A 21,355-nucleotide genomic window follows, 5' to 3' on the forward strand; every position below is an offset into this window, starting at 1 on the left:
TTACAAAATAAACGAAATACATATAATATATATTCGTTGCATTACAAAAGTACACGAAGTGTCAATACTAACTAATTATAAATGACAGTTCACTAGCTAATTAATTAACAAACATTTAATTTGAAAGCTCTCTAGAAGTTGCAATAGATACATAAAATCAACATTAGTCCTTACTTCATTCATCCCGGGGTAGCTCATCGTCATCAACCACCTAAGTAAAAAAAGTAATGCATAAGCCACAATACCAACAACAATAACAACACCAATTGAGGAAATTAAATAACACACAACAACACACAAATCAGTCATCAAAGTACAAAATATACAATAAGAGAACAAAAATCAGACATCCTTGGCAAGATATCATAATTTTAATAGTTTTCCACATCCAATGGTAAGTGAAATAATCAAACAAACAAAAGACATCAGAAGGCTATATCAACAGTTTGAGCTAATGCTATGTTTAAACAGCTCGAAGTTGTTAAATACCAGGAACACATTAATGTAGAATGCTGTAAAGATTTAAGCAATACTTGTATGCAGTATAGTATTTTTACAAGGGCCTCGGCTCATTATATGAACACATACATTGACCATTCTGTTCGATATCTTCCAGCTCCAATATGATAAATTACAGGTTTATGATTTCTGCAAGATTTCAGATTTCTCCCATATTTAGTTTTGTTGAAGTAAGGTAACTCTTTGAATTGGGGGCATTCATTAAGATCATTCTAGAGACCAGCTGCTATATGCTATGTAGAATTCCCTCTTTCTACATGCATTTTTTTATAAATCCTCTGTAAAATTAACATGAAATACCTGGTGATCGGTAGTCTCTCAGTCCCCTGTCATATGTAATAAACTAATTTGCTTTTACGCATCCAATATAAATTTGACCACATTTTAAGCTCTTTGTGGGTAAGGCATGTTCCAATTTCGAATGCATTTTTTTCCTTCTAATTCTGGCAGCAATTTTCTCCGAACAATCCCAAGTATTCAGATGAAAAATCTTGTCTCTCTCCAATTCTCTAATTTCTAACTCCTATTCTAACATACAAAATAAATATAGGAGATTAGGAGTCTTGTGTTTATGTGTCGAGGGAGCAGTCAGTCAATCAATTAGTTAGTCAGGCAGGAGGCAGTCAGGCAGTCAGTCAGTCAGGTAGGTAAGCAGTCAGTCAGTCAGTCAATCAAGCAGTCAGGGGAAGTTTAGAAATTAAAGTTTAGAGCAGAGAAGTGCAGATTATACCTGATTAAATGATTTTGAAGATTGTCCACTTTGGGCAGTATTTCGATTGGGTGCACTAGATGCATCATGCGGAGTCAATTGCTGCAGAGTACTAGGAACCACAAGATTAATCCTGGGGTTCACCTCACGAATCAAATCCAAAACTGCAGCGGTGATGGTAGGTGCAATTTCTTGGACTAATTGTGTTTTTATGCCTACCAAGAATTCCTCCGGGAGTATGTAATTTGACTTTGTATCTTTGTTCTTCAAATCACTCTTCTTCACACCCGAGCCATATAGATGCAAACGACTTTTGCGTTTAGGAGGTGGAATCACTTCACTGTAAGGGTCATTGCATACATTACCATCTTCTTGTGATTGTGCTGACTCCAAAGCATCAATTTTGTCCTGTTTAGGCAAACATAGTAATATGTTACTAATTATCGAATAACTAACAATATTTAGGCGTACAATGTTACTAATTATCGAATAACTCACAATATTCTCTTTTGCTTTTTCAAAGCTGCTAATGTATGTCCTTTCAGCACTTCTTTTTCTTAATTCCTTGTAAACCTTTGCTTGAGAAGGTTCTTTCTTGTCGGGATCTTGTTGTTGCTATATATATGTAAATCATAATATATGAAATTAGAATAAAAGTATATGCAACATGCCTATAATTTAGATTTTAAAAAATGTACTTACCAACTCATGGCGTAAAATAGCATATGATTTGCGTCCCAAAGTGTGCATATCATCTAACATTAGACGATTGCTTTTGTTGCTTTGGCTAATTGCCTAGGGAAAATCGGAAACCACCATTTAATTCAAAATTAAACACATATTAGATAAAATTATTCGAGAGAATTAGATTAGAATCAATATACAGTACCTTCGCCTCATCGGTATGCCAATATTGTAGAAGATCTAGGAACATCTGATCGGAGATTGTATCTGGTTTATGTTCCCACCTTGAATCATCTGTATCATATGCATAGAAGTGTTTCTTCTTGATTTGGCATTTATAATATTTCCAACAACTATTTACAGCATCCATCACCCAATTTAACCCGGCATGGGGGACCATATACTTCTCCTGTTCAAGCTAAAACATTAGTAACGTGTGGAGGTGTACGTGAAATGCAACAATATCATTGTATACTACCTGGACATAATCCAATATCTTATCAAGTGTCGGTAGGCTAGGAAAATTTCTGTAGTTAAGCGGTGCAAGTTCGGAATCCCTTGCCACCGTTCCCAGAAAAAACTTGAACTCTTGCACAATCTCCTTAGTAGGTCCAACTGGCTGACCTAATGAGTTCAGAACAATCACAGGACGCTCCTCTCTTGAACGTGCGTGAACTCTGTGGAGCATTGTTCGACCTCGATGTTTTTTCCTTTTCGAGGACAATTCACTTGATGTTTCTGTGGTAATAAACACTGCATTCGTAAGTTTATCTAGCTTAACAAGTTTATATATATCTCAACCAGTGCTTTAACAAAGATGGCAGAATCAGATAAGAAAGATTCTTCAACTGAGAATGCAAAAGAGAAGGTTATTGCTAGGTAATTTTAAATGTGTGTACTTTATTAGTATTTTGTACATATTTCTGTAATGGCTGCATATGGCTAATTGTCTGTGGTACTTCTAGAAAAAGTCAAATTGTCGAAATGATTTATGTTTATCACTTAGAAGAATCTGTGTATCAGTTGAGGGTACTGCTGCAATTCATGATGAATTAGAGATATTAGTTGAATGAGTGCAAATGGAATAAGATAGGTGCTAAACACTTCATGTTATTTTTTCACTGTGGCAGTGGAGCAGGGAGAACCTAAGGAAGTATTCAGAGACAATATCTTATTAAGTTATGCTTTTCTTTCCTGTGTTCAGACTTTAAATTGAAATATTACATATTATATATTTTCAGCCATTAGGTCTAATATGAAATAGATACGGTTATTGAACAAACTACAAATTTTAAGTTTTAGGAATCAGAGGCAAAATATAAGCTCCATTGCATGTACATGTGTTTTTCTTTTATAAATGTCTAGGAAGAATGTATCTACTTCTTTATTGGAGTTTTCAATCTATTTATGTCTGTCAAAGCATATTTATACTATTAATTATATCTATAATTATATTTTACTAAAATTATAACAATTTGACAGGTCAACCTAAGGCAATCATAATTAATGATCAGAATATACCTTCCGTTCCAAACTGTGCCATAAATGCTCGTTCCGCTGCTTCATTGCCCTCATAATCGAACTGAAGAGCACAATCGGCCTCATTCAGCTGCTCATCATCATAATTTTGCCCTTTTTCACGCACCTCACTGCTCATCATTAGCGCTTCATCCTTTTGTCGTTTCCGAAACTCGAGGTAGGCTGACATTGAGCCAGGAGAACAGAACGCTCTTTTCTTCACAAATGCCTTTGTTGACCCCAATTGTTGTTCTTGCTGCTTCCTTTGAATTTCCCGTGTAGGAACTGGATGTTGTTGAGAAGAGACCTATAAAACAAAAGCGAAACAAGTTACTATGTGACGGGTCTGGCAGAGCAAAGGCAGGAATGTATATGTCGTCAAAAAACCCAAGAGACACTGTGTATCATCAAATCAACCCACAATACATTAAACCAAAGAAAGAAAAAAAAAGAGCGATTATGAAGCTGAAAGATATAAATTCCAATCATTAGCTTAAAAATGTATGAGAACAGCAGTAAAAACATTAAGATCAGCAAACAGTCTCAACAAGCAACAAGACTGATCATCATACTTCTAGTAGCTAAGTCTGTGAGCTAGTGATCACTAAACCAGATTGGCAGCATTTTATTTTTTAGAAAGGTAAAATTCACACATAATCAACCCAGCTGACTCAATTAACCCTTTACATCTAAGCAGGTAAGTCTCAAACCCATCACAACCACTTCTTGATAGTTGAGACTAGTGCAGACTTCAGGATCTAAATTTATAGAGGAGAATGACCATAAAATTAAGATAATTCCTACACAACTTATACCAAGAGTCTGGTAGAGCAAAGGCAGGAATGTATATGTCGTCAAGGCAAAATTCAAGTTACTAAAGATACCTTTTCACATACTTGTCTTTTTTCACTACCAAGAGTTTCCTGTTCCGTATCAAAATCTTCTGAGGAGCCATCATCTGTCTGCCTCACACTCGAACAAAGTATGTCGCGTGTTTTTTGTTGCAGTATCTTATTCGCCAAGGATCCCGATCCTTGGGCTGACATTCTTTCAGCATTATGCTTCAATTTTCTGAGCCTTTGTAACTCATAGTCTGGAAGCTGACTTTGGGAATTAGAAGCTTTTGCTTTACTCCCCTTCATCTGCAAAGCCATTCAATGAGAACATGTTTACAAACCATAAAAGATAATAATATGAAAAACAATGCAATATAGTATAATATAATATGGAAAGCAGTGCAATATAATGTAATATAAATTGTTAGGGAAAAAACCATCAGAAAGCTCTCTAGGAGGGATTTGAACAGCATAATGCCAACCATCTCTATTAAGATCTTCAACATAAAACACTTGATGTGCTTGAGATGCCAAGATAAATGGTTCTTCTTTAGAAATTGTCTTAGACATATTAATCGTTACAAGCTCATCATCGTCTTTTTCAGAGTGAAACCACACACACTTAAATAAGACGACACAGAAATAGCCATGGTAAGATACTGAAATGATGTCTGTTATTGAACCATAATAATTGACATTAGCCTCAACAGGATTTTGATCTTTGGAACTCGCAAAGCTATGTGTCATGGCCGTTAGAGTGACTCCACTATTTTGAGTTACACAATTAGCATCACGCTTCATGGTATGGAACCTATAACCATTGACTGAGTACCCTGTATACTTTTAAGCAATGTAAGAAGGCCCTTTTGATAACTATATGATATTGTTAGGGATGATGTCTTGACCCTCTTCAACAATGAAATCAACTTTCTCCCTAAACCAATCCATAAAATCCTTGCTGTGATCTTGAACGCTATTCCATTTTCTTTTTCCTCTAGCGCTTACAAATTCCTTGTGCTCACTATTAAATATAAAAAGATTACTTTATTAAAACTACAATTAAAACATATTGAAAACCAAGAGAAAAAGAAAAAAAAAACTACGTTTTGGTTGGTAATCTAACCTTATATATTTCTCAACTTCCTCACAGTCACAATTGAACAAGACATAACGATGCGCTTGCACCCATTGATTGTGATCAAGTATGTGTTCACGGTCTTTTTTCTTTGATGCCCTTCCTTTCCCTTTTACTGGACGTCCTACCTTAGGAAGAAATGATTGTGATGTACTACAATCATTAACTTGGCCGAGTTTGATCCATTCAAAAATCTAGCTACAAAGGCAACACATTCTTTGGCTAGATATCCTTCTGCCATTGAGCCTTCTGGACGAGATTTATTTCGAACATCTTGCTTTAGTCCATGAAGATACCTCTCAATCCCATACATACACCTTGAACTTACAGGTCCACTGATAAGTCGTGTTTTGTGTATATTATTTTGTTGGTTTTTAGTAAGTTTTGTTAGTTTAGTTGAGTATTTGAGTCCGTTTTGGCGTATTTTGCTTTAGTTTGGATAATCCGATGCTTTTATGGGTAGTTTTGTTGTTTTTGATGATTTTCAGGAATAATGGAGCTAATTTGGATGAATTATAGATCCATGAAGTAAGTCAAAGCCCATGGAGTTTGGAGATTGAGGAAAAGTCAAGAAAATGGCATTTTAGAGGTAGGCACGGCCGTGCCTCCCTATTAGGCACGTCCGTGCCTCCCTATTAGGCACGTCCGTGCCTCTGTGCCAGAAGCTGCGCCAAAGGAAGACCCTAGGCACGTCCGTGCCTAGCAGAAGAGGCACGTCCGTGCCTAGGTAAAGAAGCAGGCACGTCCGTGCCCAGCATCAGGCACGTCCGTGCCTGGAAGACAGAAACTGCAGCAATTTTGCTACGTGTAGAGGCACGTCCGTGCCTATGAAGAGGCACATCCGTGCCTCCTGGGATTCTTGTGCGCCAAGGCTTAGCCGTCTTTCTTATCTTTTTAGGCTCATATAAATACTTTTTAGCCTTGTTTTTCTTGGAGATATTTTTTTTAAGCCTTATATTATTTTTATTCTCTCATGAAGAACTAGTTGTCCATCTACTTTTCTATGTTTTGTAATTCAAGATTCAAGGTTTCTACCTTCAATTTTATTCAAGATTTGGTATTTATTTCTCATCCTTTATTATTTAATTATGTTTTCATTATTTATTGTTGTTTTCGTTTCTTTAATCATGTGTGAGTAGATTCTTTAATTCAAGATCTAGTGTAGCCCTATTATTATTGATGCATGAATTAAATCTTTAAATTCTTTAATAACTTTAACAATTGAATTGCTAAATTGATTGTGATTATGCCAATGCTAGGTTAGACGTAACTATAGTATTGCGATTATTCCATTGTTTTTATCACAGCGAGAGTTGGGTATAAACGGATTTGAGTAAATCAATTTAGGGTTTGATTCTCAACACGAGAGTAGTTGGGTTTGATAATTGGGAAGTGAGAATAATGTGTTTAATGTCTTTAATATGCATGATACCATGAGAATAGGATTGATTGTATGCTAGGGAAGCCATTGATACTCGAGAGAGATCCTTGGTAATTATTAGGGTTTACTTTTCCCCGTTCACTTGAAATCGTATGTTAAGGGTAGAATTACAATTGCATCAATAATAGTTGTGGTGAAGCTAGATCTTGGATGTTTTTAATTGCTTGATTTAATCATCTTAATTAGTTTATTTTCGAATTTTTCCTATATTTTAGGCCTTTAGTTATCGTTTATAATTGATTCTTGCTTAGTAGAAATTTGAGTCTAATTAATTGTTCCTGAACCTTAGTCTCTTGGGATCCGACGCTTACTTGCCAATCTACATTAGTATTGGTCTGTTAGGTTATTTTTGATAGGTACGCGACACGCCTACCAAATTTTGGCGCCGTTGCCGGGGACTAACGGTTTCATTAGATTAATTGTGATTCGTTTTTGCTAGGCTTATTTCGTTGCTTCGGCTATTTTTTTTCTTGTGTTTTTGATACTCTTTCTCTAGTTTTCTTGTTGCATGCCCACACGAAGCTCAGGTTCAGAAGATCTAGCACCTTTTGATTCTGAAATCGAAGCAATCGCAAGAAGACGGGCAGGTAGAAGAAGAAGGAGAAATTAAACCAATAGAAACATGGTAGACCAACCAACGAAATCCCTTTTGGAGTACGGTATTCCTGATACGACTACCAGAATCCTTTCTAGCATCGTAAGACCACCTGTGACGGCTCAGCACTTCGAGCTCAAGCCGCAATTCATCCAGTTCATCTCCAATGATTCATTCGCAGGGCTACCACATGATTGCCCAGTAAGTCATATTGATATCTTTTTGGAGAAATGTGATACCATGAAGATGAATGGTGTTACAGACGATGCTCTTAGACTTCGCCTTTTTCCTTTTTCATTACGGGATAGGGCGAAGGAATGGCTGAGAGATGAGGGTTCTGGCTTATTTGACACATGGGACAAGCTAGTGAAGGCCTTCTTAGTGAAGTTTTTGGGACATGAGAAGACTGCCAGGTTGAGGAACGAGCTATCCACCTTCCGACAGTCAGATGACGAGTCTCTCTATGAGGCTTGGAGAAGGTTCAAGAGGTTACAGAGACAATGCCCTCATCACGGTATCCCAGAGTGGCTGTTGATTCAAACCTTCTATAATGGCCTAACCCATGAGTTCCGAATCTACATTGATGCTGCATCAGGGGGTTCTCTCTTGACAAAGAATCCAACTGAGGCAAAGGACCTGATTGAGAAGATGGCAGCCAATGTTAATTATCATCCAGGAGGTCGTCAGAATGTGAAAAAAGGAGGTAAGCTTGATGTAGATGCTTTGACTATGTTAGCCAGTTTTGTGCAGGCACTAACAAGCAGGTTTGATAAGTTCCAAGCTGGAACTTCTACTAGCCCCAGGAAGTTTGTCAAATGTGTAATGTGCAGGGCCATATCGCACCAAATTGCCCGCAGAACCCGAGTGAGATGTCCATCGAACAAGCCAATGCTTTCTACTCCTCAAATCCCAAAAATCCTTATGATCCCTACTCAAATTCCTATAATGAAGGTTGGAAACACCATCCAAACTTATCATACAAGAACACCCAAGCACAGCAGAATCCATCACCACCACCACCACCCCAACCCAACAACTACAACCAACCACTACCCGGTCTCCAACAAAGACCATCCATGAACCAACAACCAATGCAACCACAACCCCAAAAATCTAGCCTTGAAGTGATGATAGAGAGCTTTATTACCACAACCAATAGTGCTATCCAACAACAAGGTAACTCCATCCAACATTTGCAAGCCCATAGTAAGCTCATGGAAAGCCAAATAAGCCAACTTTTACAACAGGTGAGTCGCCTATCAACTCTTCAAGATCAAGCAAAGGTTCAAAAAGAACAACGCAATGCTGTTTTCTTGAGAAGAGATGAAGCCTTTCCGAGGCAAATTGTTGAGAAGGTGTGCAGTGAGGAGTCTAGAAAAGACGAAAAGGGCAAGGATGTTCAAATAAAGCTCCAAATATGTGGCTCCACCGGCTTATGAGGAACCAATGCCTTCCCCACAACGGTTGTCAAAAGCCGTGCTCGATAGACATTTTGGCAAATATTGTGAAGCCCTCAAGAAGGTACACGGTTCTACTCCCTTTTCTGATCTTTTAGTTCAAATGCCTCAATTTGCAAATTTTGTAAAGAATATTAAAGATCAACGAAAGGATAAGGAAGTAGTAAATAAGAAAGGCCATACTCTCTTATATGATAACCTACCACCTAAGCTGCATGATCCGGGTAGTTTCACTATTCCCTGCACGATAAACGAGAAATTTTTCGATAGGGTTTTGTGCGATTTAGGTGCTAGTGTTAACTTAATGTCTTATTCATTATATGAGAGTTTAGGCTTGCAAGGACTTAGACCTTCCCCTATTTCTATTCAATTGGCTGATAGGACCTCTAGACTCCCTAAGGGTGTGGTTGAAGATGTATTAGTCACAGTGGGTGGACTTGTTATTCCTGTTGATTTTGTTGTCTTGGATAAGAAGGAAGATCGGAAGATCCCGATCATACTTGGTCGTCCATTCCTTGCCACAAGTCAAGCTTTAATAGATGTTCCTAAAGGACAAGTGACCATTAGGGCCTAGGATAAACAAGTCATGTTCAAGCTCTTTGATGAACATAATTCTATATTTGATGGTGGTACTTGCTTAAGAATCGATGCTACTAACCCCTTGGTTGATAAGTATGTATTTGATAGAAATTTCGTGAGAAGCAAGAACAAAATTCCACCCGATGATGTGCTTGGCCACATGAAGGTGAGTTCGGATATAAGGCAGGTAAACAATAAAATGAAGGAGTCACTTGGAGGCAATCATTCCCATGGGCAACATTGCGGAGTTCCCCCTTCGTGTGGTGATCCCGGTTGAGCCAATGAGTATCACTACGGTCAAGCTAAAGACCTTATAAACAAGCGCTAAATGGGAGGCAACCCATTCTCGATCCTTTTCTTTTCTTTTATTCTTTTTTTTTTATTTTTATTTTTGATTCTCGATGTGGTTATCAGTGTTCTAATTTTTATTATTTTCCCTATCTAAATAGGTGAAAAGAGCAAATTCTACGAAGATGGAGTCCACGAAATAAGGCACATCCGTGCTTCCAACCTAGCACCGACCCGAGGTATGGTTTTCCCCCACCCCTCCTGATCAGTAGGTTGTTTCCCCTTCCCCTTGTTCTTTTACACTGTTATATGCATACATTGAGGACAATGTATGGTTTAGCTTGGGGGAGGATTTGCTTTTCACCATGTATATATTAGTTTTATTTCAGTTTTTGGGTAGTTTATTTCTTTCTAGTGTCGAATATATGCCATTGCATGACTATGCTTCTATGATTATAATCACATATGTGTGCTTTTTGAAAAAAAAAAGAGAGTTTTCGAAAACCCATTCATTGATGTGCTTGGAATTGAGCTAGGTAGTGGCCAGGATGGTCTCCCCGCTCTACTTATGTGAATAGTTTGTGTACCCGGTGAGAGTCTTGAGCCTTATTTGACTGATTTCACCCTACCTCAGTCATGTTTCTTCTTGTGTGATTAGATTGTCCTTCATATAATCGAATTCTTGGTCTTGCTTTTTGACTATTTGAGACTTTATGATGCATGTCGCGAAAAGATGATGGAAATTCCCTTGTAGAATTTAGAGCCTCCACATTCTAGGCCTTCATGTTTTTTCTTTTTGTTTTTATTTATTTTTATTTTACATTCACCCGTAGGTTGAACCAATTTGAGCAATATTAACCCCTTCTTGATACCCTACATTTAAAGCTTTAGAGCTATTTTTCTAGGTTTATTTTGAAGGTGTTTTACATTTGTTAAGCCCTATGAGTGTGAATGATGTTGAAAAAAAAAAAGAAGCGAAAAAAAGAGAGTTTTCAAAAAGAAAAAAAAAAGAAAGAAAACAAGAGAAAGAGGGGATATTAGAAAGGGAAAGAAAAGAAAAGTGGCCTTAAAGGCTTTTGAAAAATTGAGAGTTCTTCCATTTGTTTTTATTTATTAATTCCCTCCTCTTTGTGAAAAAAAAAATAATAATAAAAAAAAAATAAAAAATAAAAGGGCTATGTTTATATTGTATGAAGTTGGAGGAAATAAGGTTGGCTTGAACCCGACATTTGAATGTGTAGTGGGATTAGGATTTGTTTTATTTTGAGCACCACATTCCAAATTACGTCGTCCAACCCTTATCTACCGAGCTTACCTAATATGGATTTCATGATTTTCGTGTTTGCATCAATCACTAAAAGTGGAGAAAGTTGCATTGCAAGCCTAAAGAGGCCGGTTGTGTGAAGTTGATATGCATGCTATGCTTAGGTTGAGTGGCTTCATATTTCACCCCGAAAGCACATGAGCGTTATTGTTTTTATTTTTCACAACTAAAGTGAGAACTATTCATGTTTGTGCGAGTAGGTATGGGGAGATGTGTGGTAAGATTGTTTGTCAAGTCTAAGTATATGAGATGAATGGCGGTTTTTGTACATGTTGATTCTTGATTTCGTTTTTATCGTGGTTTTGAACTCGATGACACGTTGTGATTGTTTGAGGAGTTATCATTCCCTTCCCTTGTGATTCATGGTTAAATGCTTGAGGACAAGCATTAGTTTAGCTTGGGGGAGTTTGATAAGTTGTGTTTTGTGTATATTATTTGGTTGGTTTTTAGTAAGTTTTGTTAGTTTAGTTGAGTATTTGAGTCCGTTTTGGCGTATTTTGCTTTAGTTTGGATAATCCGATGCTTTTATGGGTAGTTTTGTTGTTTTTGATGATTTTCAGGAATAATGGAGCTAATTTGGATGAATTATAGATCCATGAAGTAAGTCAAAGCCTATGGAGTTTGGAGATTGAGGAAAAGTCAAGAAAATGGCATTTTAGAGGTAGGCACGGCCGTGCCTCCCTATTAGGCACGTCCGTGCCTCTGTGCCAGAAGCTGCGCCAAAGGAACACCCTAGGCACGTCCGTGCCTAGCAGAAGAGGCACGTCCGTGCCTAGGTAAAGAATCAGGCACGTCCGTGCCCAGCATCAGGCACGTCCGTGCCTGGAAGACAGAAACTGCAGCAATTTTGCTACGTGTAGAGGCACGTCCGTGCCTATGAAGAGGCACGTCCGTGCCTCCTGGGATTCTTGTGCGCCAAGTCTTAGCCGTTTTTCTTATCTTTTTAGGCTCATATAAATACTTTTTAGCCTTGTTTTTCTTGGAGATATTTTTTTTAAGCCTTATATTATTTTTATTCTCTCATGAAGAACTAGTTGTCCATCTACTTTTCTAAGTTTTGTAATTCAAGATTCAAGGTTTCTACCTTCAATTTTATTCAAGATTTGGTTTTTATTTCTCATCCTTTATTATTTAATTATGTTTTCATTATTTATTGTTGTTTTCGTTTCTTTAATCATGTGTGAGTAGATTCTTTAATTCAAGATCTAGTGTAGCCCTATTATTATTGATGCATGAATTAAATCTTTAAATTCTTTAATAACTTTAACAATTGAATTGCTAAAATGATTGTGATTATGCCAATGCTAGGTTAGACGTAACTATAGTATTGCGATTATTCCATTGTTTTTATCACAGCGAGAGTTGGGTATAAACGGATTTGAGTAAATCAATTTAGGGTTTGATTCTCAACACGAGAGTAGTTGGGTTTGATAATTGGGAAGTGAGAGTAATGTGTTTAATGTCTTTAATATGCATGATACCATGAGAATAGGATTGATTGTATGCTAGGGAAGCCATTGATACTCGAGAGAGATCCTTGGTAATTATTAGGGTTTACTTATCCCCGTTCACTTGAAATCGTATGTTAAGGGTAGAATTACAATTGCATCAATAATAGTTGTGGTGAAGCTAGATCTTGGATGTTTTTAATTGCTTGATTTAATCATCTTAATTAGTTTATTTTCGAATTTTTCCTATATTTTAGGCCCTTAGTTATCGTTTATAATTGATTCTTGCTTAGTAGAAATGTGAGTCTAATTAATTGTTCCTGAACCTTAGTCTCTTGGGATCCGACGCTTACTTGCCAGTCTACATTAGTATTGGTCTGTTAGGTTATTTTTGATAGGTACACGACACGTCTACCATCCACCCAATTTAATTTGGCCCACCAAGTGTAGAGGTAGATGTACCATTATATCAAAAAAGGCAGGTGGAAAAATCCTCTCAAGTAGGCATAATGTTTCAACTAACTCAGATTGCAATTTTTCAAGATGTTGAGGATCAACCTTTTTACTCCATATACTTTTAAAAAAAGCACAAAGTTTAATCAAAGGAGTAGCAACATCTTTGGATAATGTTGTCTTTACTGCAATTAGGAGCAAATAATTCATCATAAAATGTGTATCGTGGCTTTTTTAGCCTGCAATTTTCCTTTCACCAACTTGTACACATCGACCAATGTTAGAAGCATAGCCTTGAGGAAGTTTGGCATTTTTGAAGACGTGGCAGAACTTATGTTTTTGCTCCAATGACATCCAAAAGCGGGATCTTGGAAATTCTTCGCCACCATCTTCCAATTCTCTTGGTTGAAGCTCCGGCATCAAATTAAGCTCTACCAAATCTCGACGAGCACTCTTATGATCCTTGGTCTTTTGAGAAATGTCTAACAATGTCCTAATGACACTATCAAACACATTTTTCTCAATATGCATTACGTCGAGGTTGTGACGATTAAGACAATGCTTCCAATATGGTAACTCGAAAAAAATGACCCTCTTTTTCCACGGGTTCGGATCATCGACATCACGCCTTGGTTTCTTTTGCTTCTTTCCAAATTCATTTGGAAAATCACACAAAAGATTAGCTACATCAATTCCATTCAATGGAGTAGGTTGCTGTCTTTCCTCAACTTTCCCATCAAAATTCCTCTTATCACAACGCCAAGGGTGAAATGGAGGTAGAAATTTACGATTTGCCCTATACACATTCTTAGCACTATAAGGCAACTACTCAGAATCTAATTCATAATGACACTTAGGGCACGCCAAGTATCCTTTTGTGCTCCAGCCAGATAACATCGCGTAAGCAGGAAAATCACTCACGGTAGTCATCAATGCTACATGCATGTGAAACCTCTGGTTACTCGAAGCATCATAAGTTTCCAGTCCGAACTCCCACAAATCCTTCAAGTCCTTCATTAGTGGTTGCAAATATATGTCAAGGTCATTGCTTGGGGAAGAAGGACCCGGAATTAGTAGTGCTAACATCAAATAGTCAGGCTTCATAATCATCCAAGGAGGCAAGTTGTAATTGATCAACATAACTGGCCAAGTACTATGTACAATACTCATTGAGTTAAACGGGCTGAAGCCATCTGTGGCTAGTCCTAGCCTCACATTGCGCGGGTCATCAGAAAACTCTTTGTACAAGGAATCAAATTCCCTCCAAGCTTGACCATCAGCTGGATGATGTAAAAGATGATCAATTTCACGCCCGTCCGCATGCCAAGTCATGTATCTCGCCGTCTCTTGACACATAAATAGTCGTTAAAGCCTTTTCTTTATCGGAAAGTACCTAAGAATCTTTTGAGGAATTCTATAGGTCTTTCCCTTACCATTTTCTATGTCATCCTCTTTGTCCTTTGATTTCCATATTGGTGTTTTACAAACACGGCAGCTTGTTGCATTTTCATGCTTTTCCCAATATATCATGCAATCGTTTGGACATGCATCAATCTTTGTATAATCCAACCCCAACACTTTCAAAACACTTTTCGCTTCATTGAAAGAAGTTGGCAACTTTGCATCAGGCAACACCTCCCTTATAAGCTCCAATATATCTCCAAATGCGGCATTGGTTAGATTATGATCACACTTCAAAATAAAAAGTCGAATCATGAAGGAAAGTTTTGAGTGATTTTTGGAACCAGGATACAATTCTTCTTGCCCTTCTTCAACTAACCTCAAAAACTTTTTTGCCTCATCATTTGGCCCCTCTCTAAAAGCATCACGTGCATCATGCAACAACCTCACTACGTCATCGCTAGATTCATTTGGGATGGACCCTTCATCATTACCCCAAATAATTTCTTCTCTTTGGATATTGAACCCTAAATCTGATAACTTATCCGATCTTGGAACAAAACCATTACAAATTAAATGGTCTCTCACCACACCTTCACACCGCCAAAAACGATAATGACAAGTTTGACATGGACAACAAATTTGATTTCCTTGAGACTTAATAGCAAAAGCCCTTTTGACATATTCGTCGACTCCTTGTTCATATTCATCGCTCCATTTGGCAAACATCCACCAATTATTAGTTCCACCTTCCATTCCTTAGGGTAAAAATAGAAATTAACAGTGTAAATAGGTGCCAAAGGATAAAGTCACATAACCTATACAACTCTCATTATTTTTTATGGAGGTGTTCTCATGGAGGTGCAGCACAAAGGTGATCAATGAACTACTCTATCCCAAGCACTGAATACACCCCTTCTAGATAAGGAAGTGTTATTGTCAAACAACTAACATATAATGCAGGAAAATTACCAAAACACAAGATGAACACCAAGCTAGCCTATACTAAATGCAATTACATTGTCAATATTTCTTCGTTTCAAAAAAATTTAAGCAAAATGATGAAATCTTAGTTCAATATCTATATTCGTATTCACCTGAAATACCACATGTAAATATGTAATCACAGAATAAACTATTTGTACAAAAAAAATATATATATATATACAAACAGAGGGCATCAGAAAAATACATCAACAGTAGCAACATGTCAATAGTAGCTATGCTAGAATCAGGTCAGCAGCATAAAACAAACACACTAAGTGATTAAACAATACTCTGTATTATTAAAAGACGATAAACTATAATTTGCTTGAAATTATTGGTTCAAATTCTCTATTTCATAATTTCTTTGATTCCATAATAGAACTATATACAAAGTATATGATTTGATTTATAAGAAGCCAAATCTGCTGTTAGCCGTAGCATTTGATGATTAATGGTAAGGCACAAGAGAAGCAGCCCCCACAGAATAGAAAACTACATCAGAGAAGGAACTTGTAAGATTGTCTTATGAAGATCAGACAATCTTTTAATTTTTTTTCAATCATTCACCCTAAAAAATGTTCTGCCATTTGTTGTGTACATCAACCTTTGGTTGACACAATAATATGGAATTTCAAGGAAAAGACTTAAAATAACAGATAAACTAATCTATCTTTCTGTTTCTCTGATATTTTCAGTTCAAATTCTCTCTATTTTTCCAGAAATTAACCTCATTGTATATGGCCACTAATTAGATTTGTCGTGGAAAACATTACTCACTCAGATCGTTTCTCACCCAACTCGTTCCCTCTTTGTAAATACAAATTTGAACTAAGTAATTTCATATTCCTATTACCGTAATTTATGGCCTCGAATACAAATTTGCAAGCACAACAGCTAAAACTTCAAATTAATCACCACGACATGCAACATCAAAAATTTTAATTAAGCAATCTCAAAAACAAAACTATGCCGTATACCTTAAACAGCAATTCGAGCAATCAACCACAAGGTAGGAACATGCAAGATGAAAATGGGAGTTGTTGGAACCGCCTGAAATTCGCAGCCACCGCCTGAAACTCGCAATCACCGCCTGAAATTCAAGCAACCAGCCACCGCTTGAGTGCCGCCTTCGTCTACTTGCTCAGATTTCTTTGTTTAATTTTCCTCTCAGCAATTTTTCAATAATTTTCCTACAGTAATTTAGGGCTTCAAAAATGGAGTATTGGGGAAAAATGGGTATAGTGCCAAGATGTGAAAAAATGGGTTTAGTTCAGAGAAACAGCTTTCTTACTTTTCCAATTTTCTTTTCTTTTTTCTTTTTATTTTTGTCTTAGAATAGGAACACGTGTAAAGGGTTTTAAATTTTTGGGGTAAAAGTAGAGGGAAGTCATGAAAATTTCCGCGCCATCTAATTTTTCATTACATATCGTTGCATCAGCTTTCTTGGTTGTATTTATTTAATTTTTTTTTTAACCATCCGTTGTATTAGGTGTTATTCATTTTTTTCTTTTTTTTTTTATTTTGGGTTGATCCGTGGGATTAACTCCACTGGCCGTTGGATTAGCTCAATTTGAAAAATTAAAAAAAAAAAAAAAATTCTAGGAACACTATCCGTTGTATTAGAAGAATAATCCGTTGGATTAGCTCATCTAATACAACGGATTAGTATATCTAATACAACGGTTTGTATAAACCATTGTATTAGACCTGTTTTAGTATAATCCGTTGTATTAGCCTAGTCTAATACAACGGTATGAAATTAGCCGTAGTATTAGCTAGGCGGGTAGGGTGGGCCATGCGGGTTAGGTGGGTCGTGCGTGCGGTTGGGCTGAGTCGTGGGTCGTGCGGGTTAGGCGTGCAAGGTGGGCTGGTTTGTGCGAGGTGGGTCAGGTTAGGTGGGTTCACAGGCTAGGTGTGTTGAATTAAATGGCCCTCTTAAAACTCGGGAAAAAACTCCCCTTTATATATACATACTAGTTTTGTGCCCGGGCGATGCCCAGATGGTTGATAAAATTTTAAGATAACATTTTTACTTGAAGGTTAAATACGGTCAAACAATTCGTTTTGATAATGTAGGATAGTTAGACATACGATATCATATGGAGTGTACTTTTTGTAGTTTTGTATGTAAATAAATGTCTAAGTTATTATTGACTTATATTTATTTTTATTGAACTTAAATTATTTTCACTGAACTAAAATTATTTTTACCAAACTAAATTTATTTTTACTGATTATCTAATATTATTTTAAATAAATTAAATAACAATGCGTTTTGTATGCGGCTAACCACACCATCTGGCCGAACTATAAAACTGATCGAGTAACCCCTGTGATACTAATTGAGCAACCTTTAACACTGACTAAGTAACCCCTATCTATAACACTCATTGAGTAACCACTATAAAACTGACCAAGTAACCCGTATAACACTAACGAAGTAACTCTTGTAATAGTTGGTGACATATTTTGGCCGACTACGTAACATATAAAAGTTTGTGATTAAATATATTATAAATGTATCTTATTTTAAAGAACTTTTTAAAATGAATTTGATAATGGAAGTAGAATTGAGTTATAGAATATTTATTAAAAGTTATGATTAATTTTGTACATATGAAATATTAGAATTTTATCGATAATAAAACTCTATACAACAATTTTATCTTAATAAATTTATTCAAAATTCGCTTACTTAGTATCATACGTGTCACAATAATACCTATATATCGTCTACGTGGCGCGACACTTGGCAAAAAAACTGAAATGTCAAGTGTCGCTGTCTCGTAGTCTGGCTGCGAGACCAGCTTTATTTATTAGTAATATAATATAATATGATATATTAGATTGCATAAAAAAGTGAGTAAAACTAACAACCAAAATAAAAAGTTGTAAAGTTACAAAATGTAATGATGACACGCGGGAAGCACGTTATTGCATTGGGACCATCCGATTTAGATAATTCAAGGGCCTTAAAAGCGGTTCATGGTTCTAATTTTAGCTGTCAATTTGAATTTAGTACTTTTTTAAATGATCCTTCATTCAAGATCTCCTTCTTTGCGTTGGCAAATCTGATTAAAACAAGTGTCAATGATTAAAAAAGAACGAAAGACGTATAATTACATTCATTTTCATTCTCTATTAATTATCCCTTCATCTCATCCTCCTTGCACCCGTTACATCACAATAGTATATTAAGGACAATGAAAAATGCCAATGAACTACAACATCAAAATTACATATATGATCAAAATTCAAATTTAAATGAAATAAGTTGCATCCTAATATCCTATTACATTTTTTTTTACAAAGAGAAAAATAAAATCATAAAAGTCTTTTATTGATGGCAAGAATCTCCACAAACTCGGTGCATTGGCATGAAAGACATACCTAATTTAGCTATCTACATTTTGGTTAATCCAGCAACAAACTTTAATAGAGTAAGATTAAAAAGTATGAAAGCAGCACCCACAGAAAAAATCACCCATGGATGAGTACAGTAATCTCTCCTAAAAATAGCCATCCATCGATAACAACAAGTCGAAGCGTACTTGTTCACAGCACGGCAAGTATCGGAGTAATAATATTTGCATGTTAGATTCAAGTGTTTGCCAATTTTGGTGAAAAGTTTTATAACATCTTCGTCACTTCCTAGATAATTATTGAAAATTTTGCTTTTAATCAGTACTTGCACGTCTTCCACAGTGTCTACCAATTCGTCGAGGAAGAAGATGTAATCAATGAAGTAAGAATCCTTGGAATAATGGCACTGCTCAAAGTATATCAGGCTCCTAAATAAAGATTCCGTAACATCACTTATATCTAATTTTGAAATCTTTAGCTTCCCTTTCGAAAATGTTATTTCGAGTGGATTTTCACTTTCACTTGGCACGAATTGAACTCCACAGTCTTTTAGTTTCTTAGCAGTGTAACGAAGATGAATAATGTCATACTCGTCGTTTTCTCTCTTGGTAAAACATAGTGATGATAATGAACGAACCCAAGACATTGCCTTATGTTTGTATGAGACAGAATCACCAACTGTTTCATTTGTGTTTAGCTGGTTGCACAATGGATTCGTTTGTGTTGGGTCGCGCAATGGTATGTTCAAAGAAAGGCAACAGGACATCCTCTGGAGATCCACTAGATGTTTAATGCTTGATTCATCTGTAATTTTCTCGCCATCAATAATCCTCTCAATAACCTTGTCTCCGGGGATACCAAAGGTCTTGCGCATGTATTCAAGAGTGAAAAGAAAGGGTCTAGGGTTTAAATAACCAAATGCCATGTTACATATACCCTTAAAAACAAAAAAAGGGAGTTGGTTTTCTAGCAGAAATAAATCTTTTCCTAAGTATGGCATTAGTCCTTGTAGCTTGTTCTCTATAGAAGGCTCATGAATTGAATAGTTGTTCTTAAACGTAGGAATTCTGCTCATGAAATAATAAACCAAGAATGCAGCATCGAGCACTATCATTTCAATAAACTTATTGCTAGAGATTTCATTGAATTGATGTTGATAAGAGCCGCGAATTTCCCATTCCCTTTCCGTTACAAAATTGATGTAATGCTCCAAGCTTCGACAAGCATTGTTGGGATTTTTAAGGAAGCCATCCAAGTAAATCCATTTAACCTCTTGCATGGTTTCTAAATTTTCATCTTTATAGTAGACAGGACCAATTGACATGACCGAAGGTTGATAAAATTCTTCGTTTCCTTTCAAGATAAACTCAGGAACCTTATAAATGCAACAGTTATCAGAGACAACACAAGGCAAGGATCCCAATTTGATTTTCATTGAAGTTGCCACCGCATTATTAGTTTGATCTGGCTTTTCTAGAGGTTTGTTTTCCATCTGCGTTAATGTGATTGATCATACAATGTAAGTAAATAGGAACTTTTTTTTTTTTTGAGGAAAGTAAATAGGAACTTCATCAAAGAGGAAAAATTACTTCAAATTCAATGTCCCACTTTTAAAATTATTATATTCCAAACTATTATACATAGGAATGTTAGAATATATTCAATGTGTTACAACAAGTTGTTGGGTTTTGTAGTGTGTGGAGAGTGGTTCAAGAAGGCAAGGGGGAGAATAGCTTTGGAAGTTAAGCTATGGGTTGTTTGCTTGGTACAAAGCAACAATGAAAGGCAAGGGCTGACTTGAAATGGGCATATCTCAAGATATAGAAATGATTCAAGTTGGAGGTGATAGCTCGTCTCAAGAGCTTCCAACGACTGGTCATAAGCTCGATTTGGTCAAGAATCGAGGAAGTTATGGGCATTTTACGAAGACCTGTCTGCGCAGTGCGAGAGTTCGACCGAACTGTTGAAAAGTTCGGTCGAACCTGTTGTAGAAAATCGTTTGTTAAAGCCACTGACTTATTTTGGAGGTTTGACCGAACCCAAGTGGAGATTCGACCGGACCTACCATGGTTCGGCCGAACTATGAGTAGGTTCGGTCGGACTCTGAGGGCTCTGTTATCGCACTTGAGCCTCGGTTTTTTACGGTCTTGATTTCTTCTTTGTTAGTAACTTGTATTCTTAGCCTTTGGATTGTTTGCCTTGTATTTGGACTATATATACTCATGTATGTCACTAATTAGGTGATGATGTTAGATTAAAAGAGAGAGAAAATCCTCTTGAGATTAGTTCATCTTCTTAGGGTTTAAGAGAGTGAATTAAGAGAGGTGTGAGCTTTCATGGTGTAGTGAGAGCCTGTAATCATCATCATCAAGTTATTCCATAGTGGATTGGTGGGTTTCCTCCCAGCACTCGGGTTCCCACGGTAAATTCGTTCTTGTTTCTTCGCTTTACTTGTTTTCGTTCTTCGTTGTTTGTTAATCGCGTTTATCATAAACTTGCAAGTACATTGCTTAATCCTTTCACAAGTACCATGTGCATGGATTAAAATTTCCAATTCCACAATATACATGCTCCACCCTATAAGGCTATATATCTATCATCAAATTAGTTGTACGTAG

The 21,355-nt window shown here is 36.6% G+C and overlaps 4 protein-coding genes across 7 annotated transcripts; 2 read left to right on the forward strand and 2 right to left on the reverse strand.

The window, feature by feature from the left end:
* Positions 1–16,695, reverse strand: LOC110704501. 4 transcript variants are annotated; one of them, XM_021882292.1, is made up of 10 exons: positions 5,390–5,753; positions 4,704–5,287; positions 4,315–4,572; positions 3,434–3,737; positions 2,391–2,650; positions 2,118–2,321; positions 1,931–2,023; positions 1,727–1,843; positions 1,250–1,636; positions 1–211 (listed from the first exon to the last, which is right to left on the reverse strand). In XM_021882292.1, the coding sequence occupies exons 2-10, from the start codon at positions 4,770–4,772 to the stop codon at positions 176–178; spliced, it is 1,728 nt and encodes a 575-aa protein (XP_021737984.1). In that variant the 5' UTR covers positions 4,773–5,287; positions 5,390–5,753; the 3' UTR covers positions 1–175. The 4 variants fall into 4 exon arrangements, with proteins under 4 accessions (XP_021737984.1, XP_021737986.1, XP_021737985.1 ...); XM_021882294.1 differs by lacking the exons at positions 4,704–5,287; positions 5,390–5,753 and adding an exon at positions 16,352–16,695; XM_021882293.1 differs by having other exon boundaries at positions 4,327–4,572; positions 4,704–5,755.
* On the forward strand, positions 7,465–8,876 carry LOC110704387. The gene is made up of 2 exons (XM_021882167.1): positions 7,465–8,187; positions 8,268–8,876. The coding sequence occupies exons 1-2, from the start codon at positions 7,465–7,467 to the stop codon at positions 8,874–8,876; spliced, it is 1,332 nt and encodes a 443-aa protein (XP_021737859.1).
* On the forward strand, positions 8,884–9,468 carry LOC110704389. The gene has a single exon (XM_021882168.1). It carries the CDS (start codon positions 8,884–8,886, stop codon positions 9,466–9,468), a length of 585 nt encoding a protein of 194 aa, XP_021737860.1.
* A 2,082-nt stretch (positions 16,696–18,777) lies between the features above and the next one.
* On the reverse strand, positions 18,778–20,229 carry LOC110704390 (UPF0481 protein At3g47200-like). Its single transcript, XM_021882169.1, has one exon. The coding sequence runs from the start codon at positions 20,227–20,229 to the stop codon at positions 18,778–18,780; it is 1,452 nt and encodes a 483-aa protein (XP_021737861.1).
* Positions 20,230–21,355: the final 1,126 nt, after the last annotated feature.

Source organism: Chenopodium quinoa, unplaced genomic scaffold, assembly GCF_001683475.1.
Source record: "Chenopodium quinoa cultivar QQ74 unplaced genomic scaffold, ASM168347v1, whole genome shotgun sequence".
NCBI classification, from domain to species: Eukaryota; Viridiplantae; Streptophyta; class Magnoliopsida; order Caryophyllales; family Amaranthaceae; genus Chenopodium; species Chenopodium quinoa.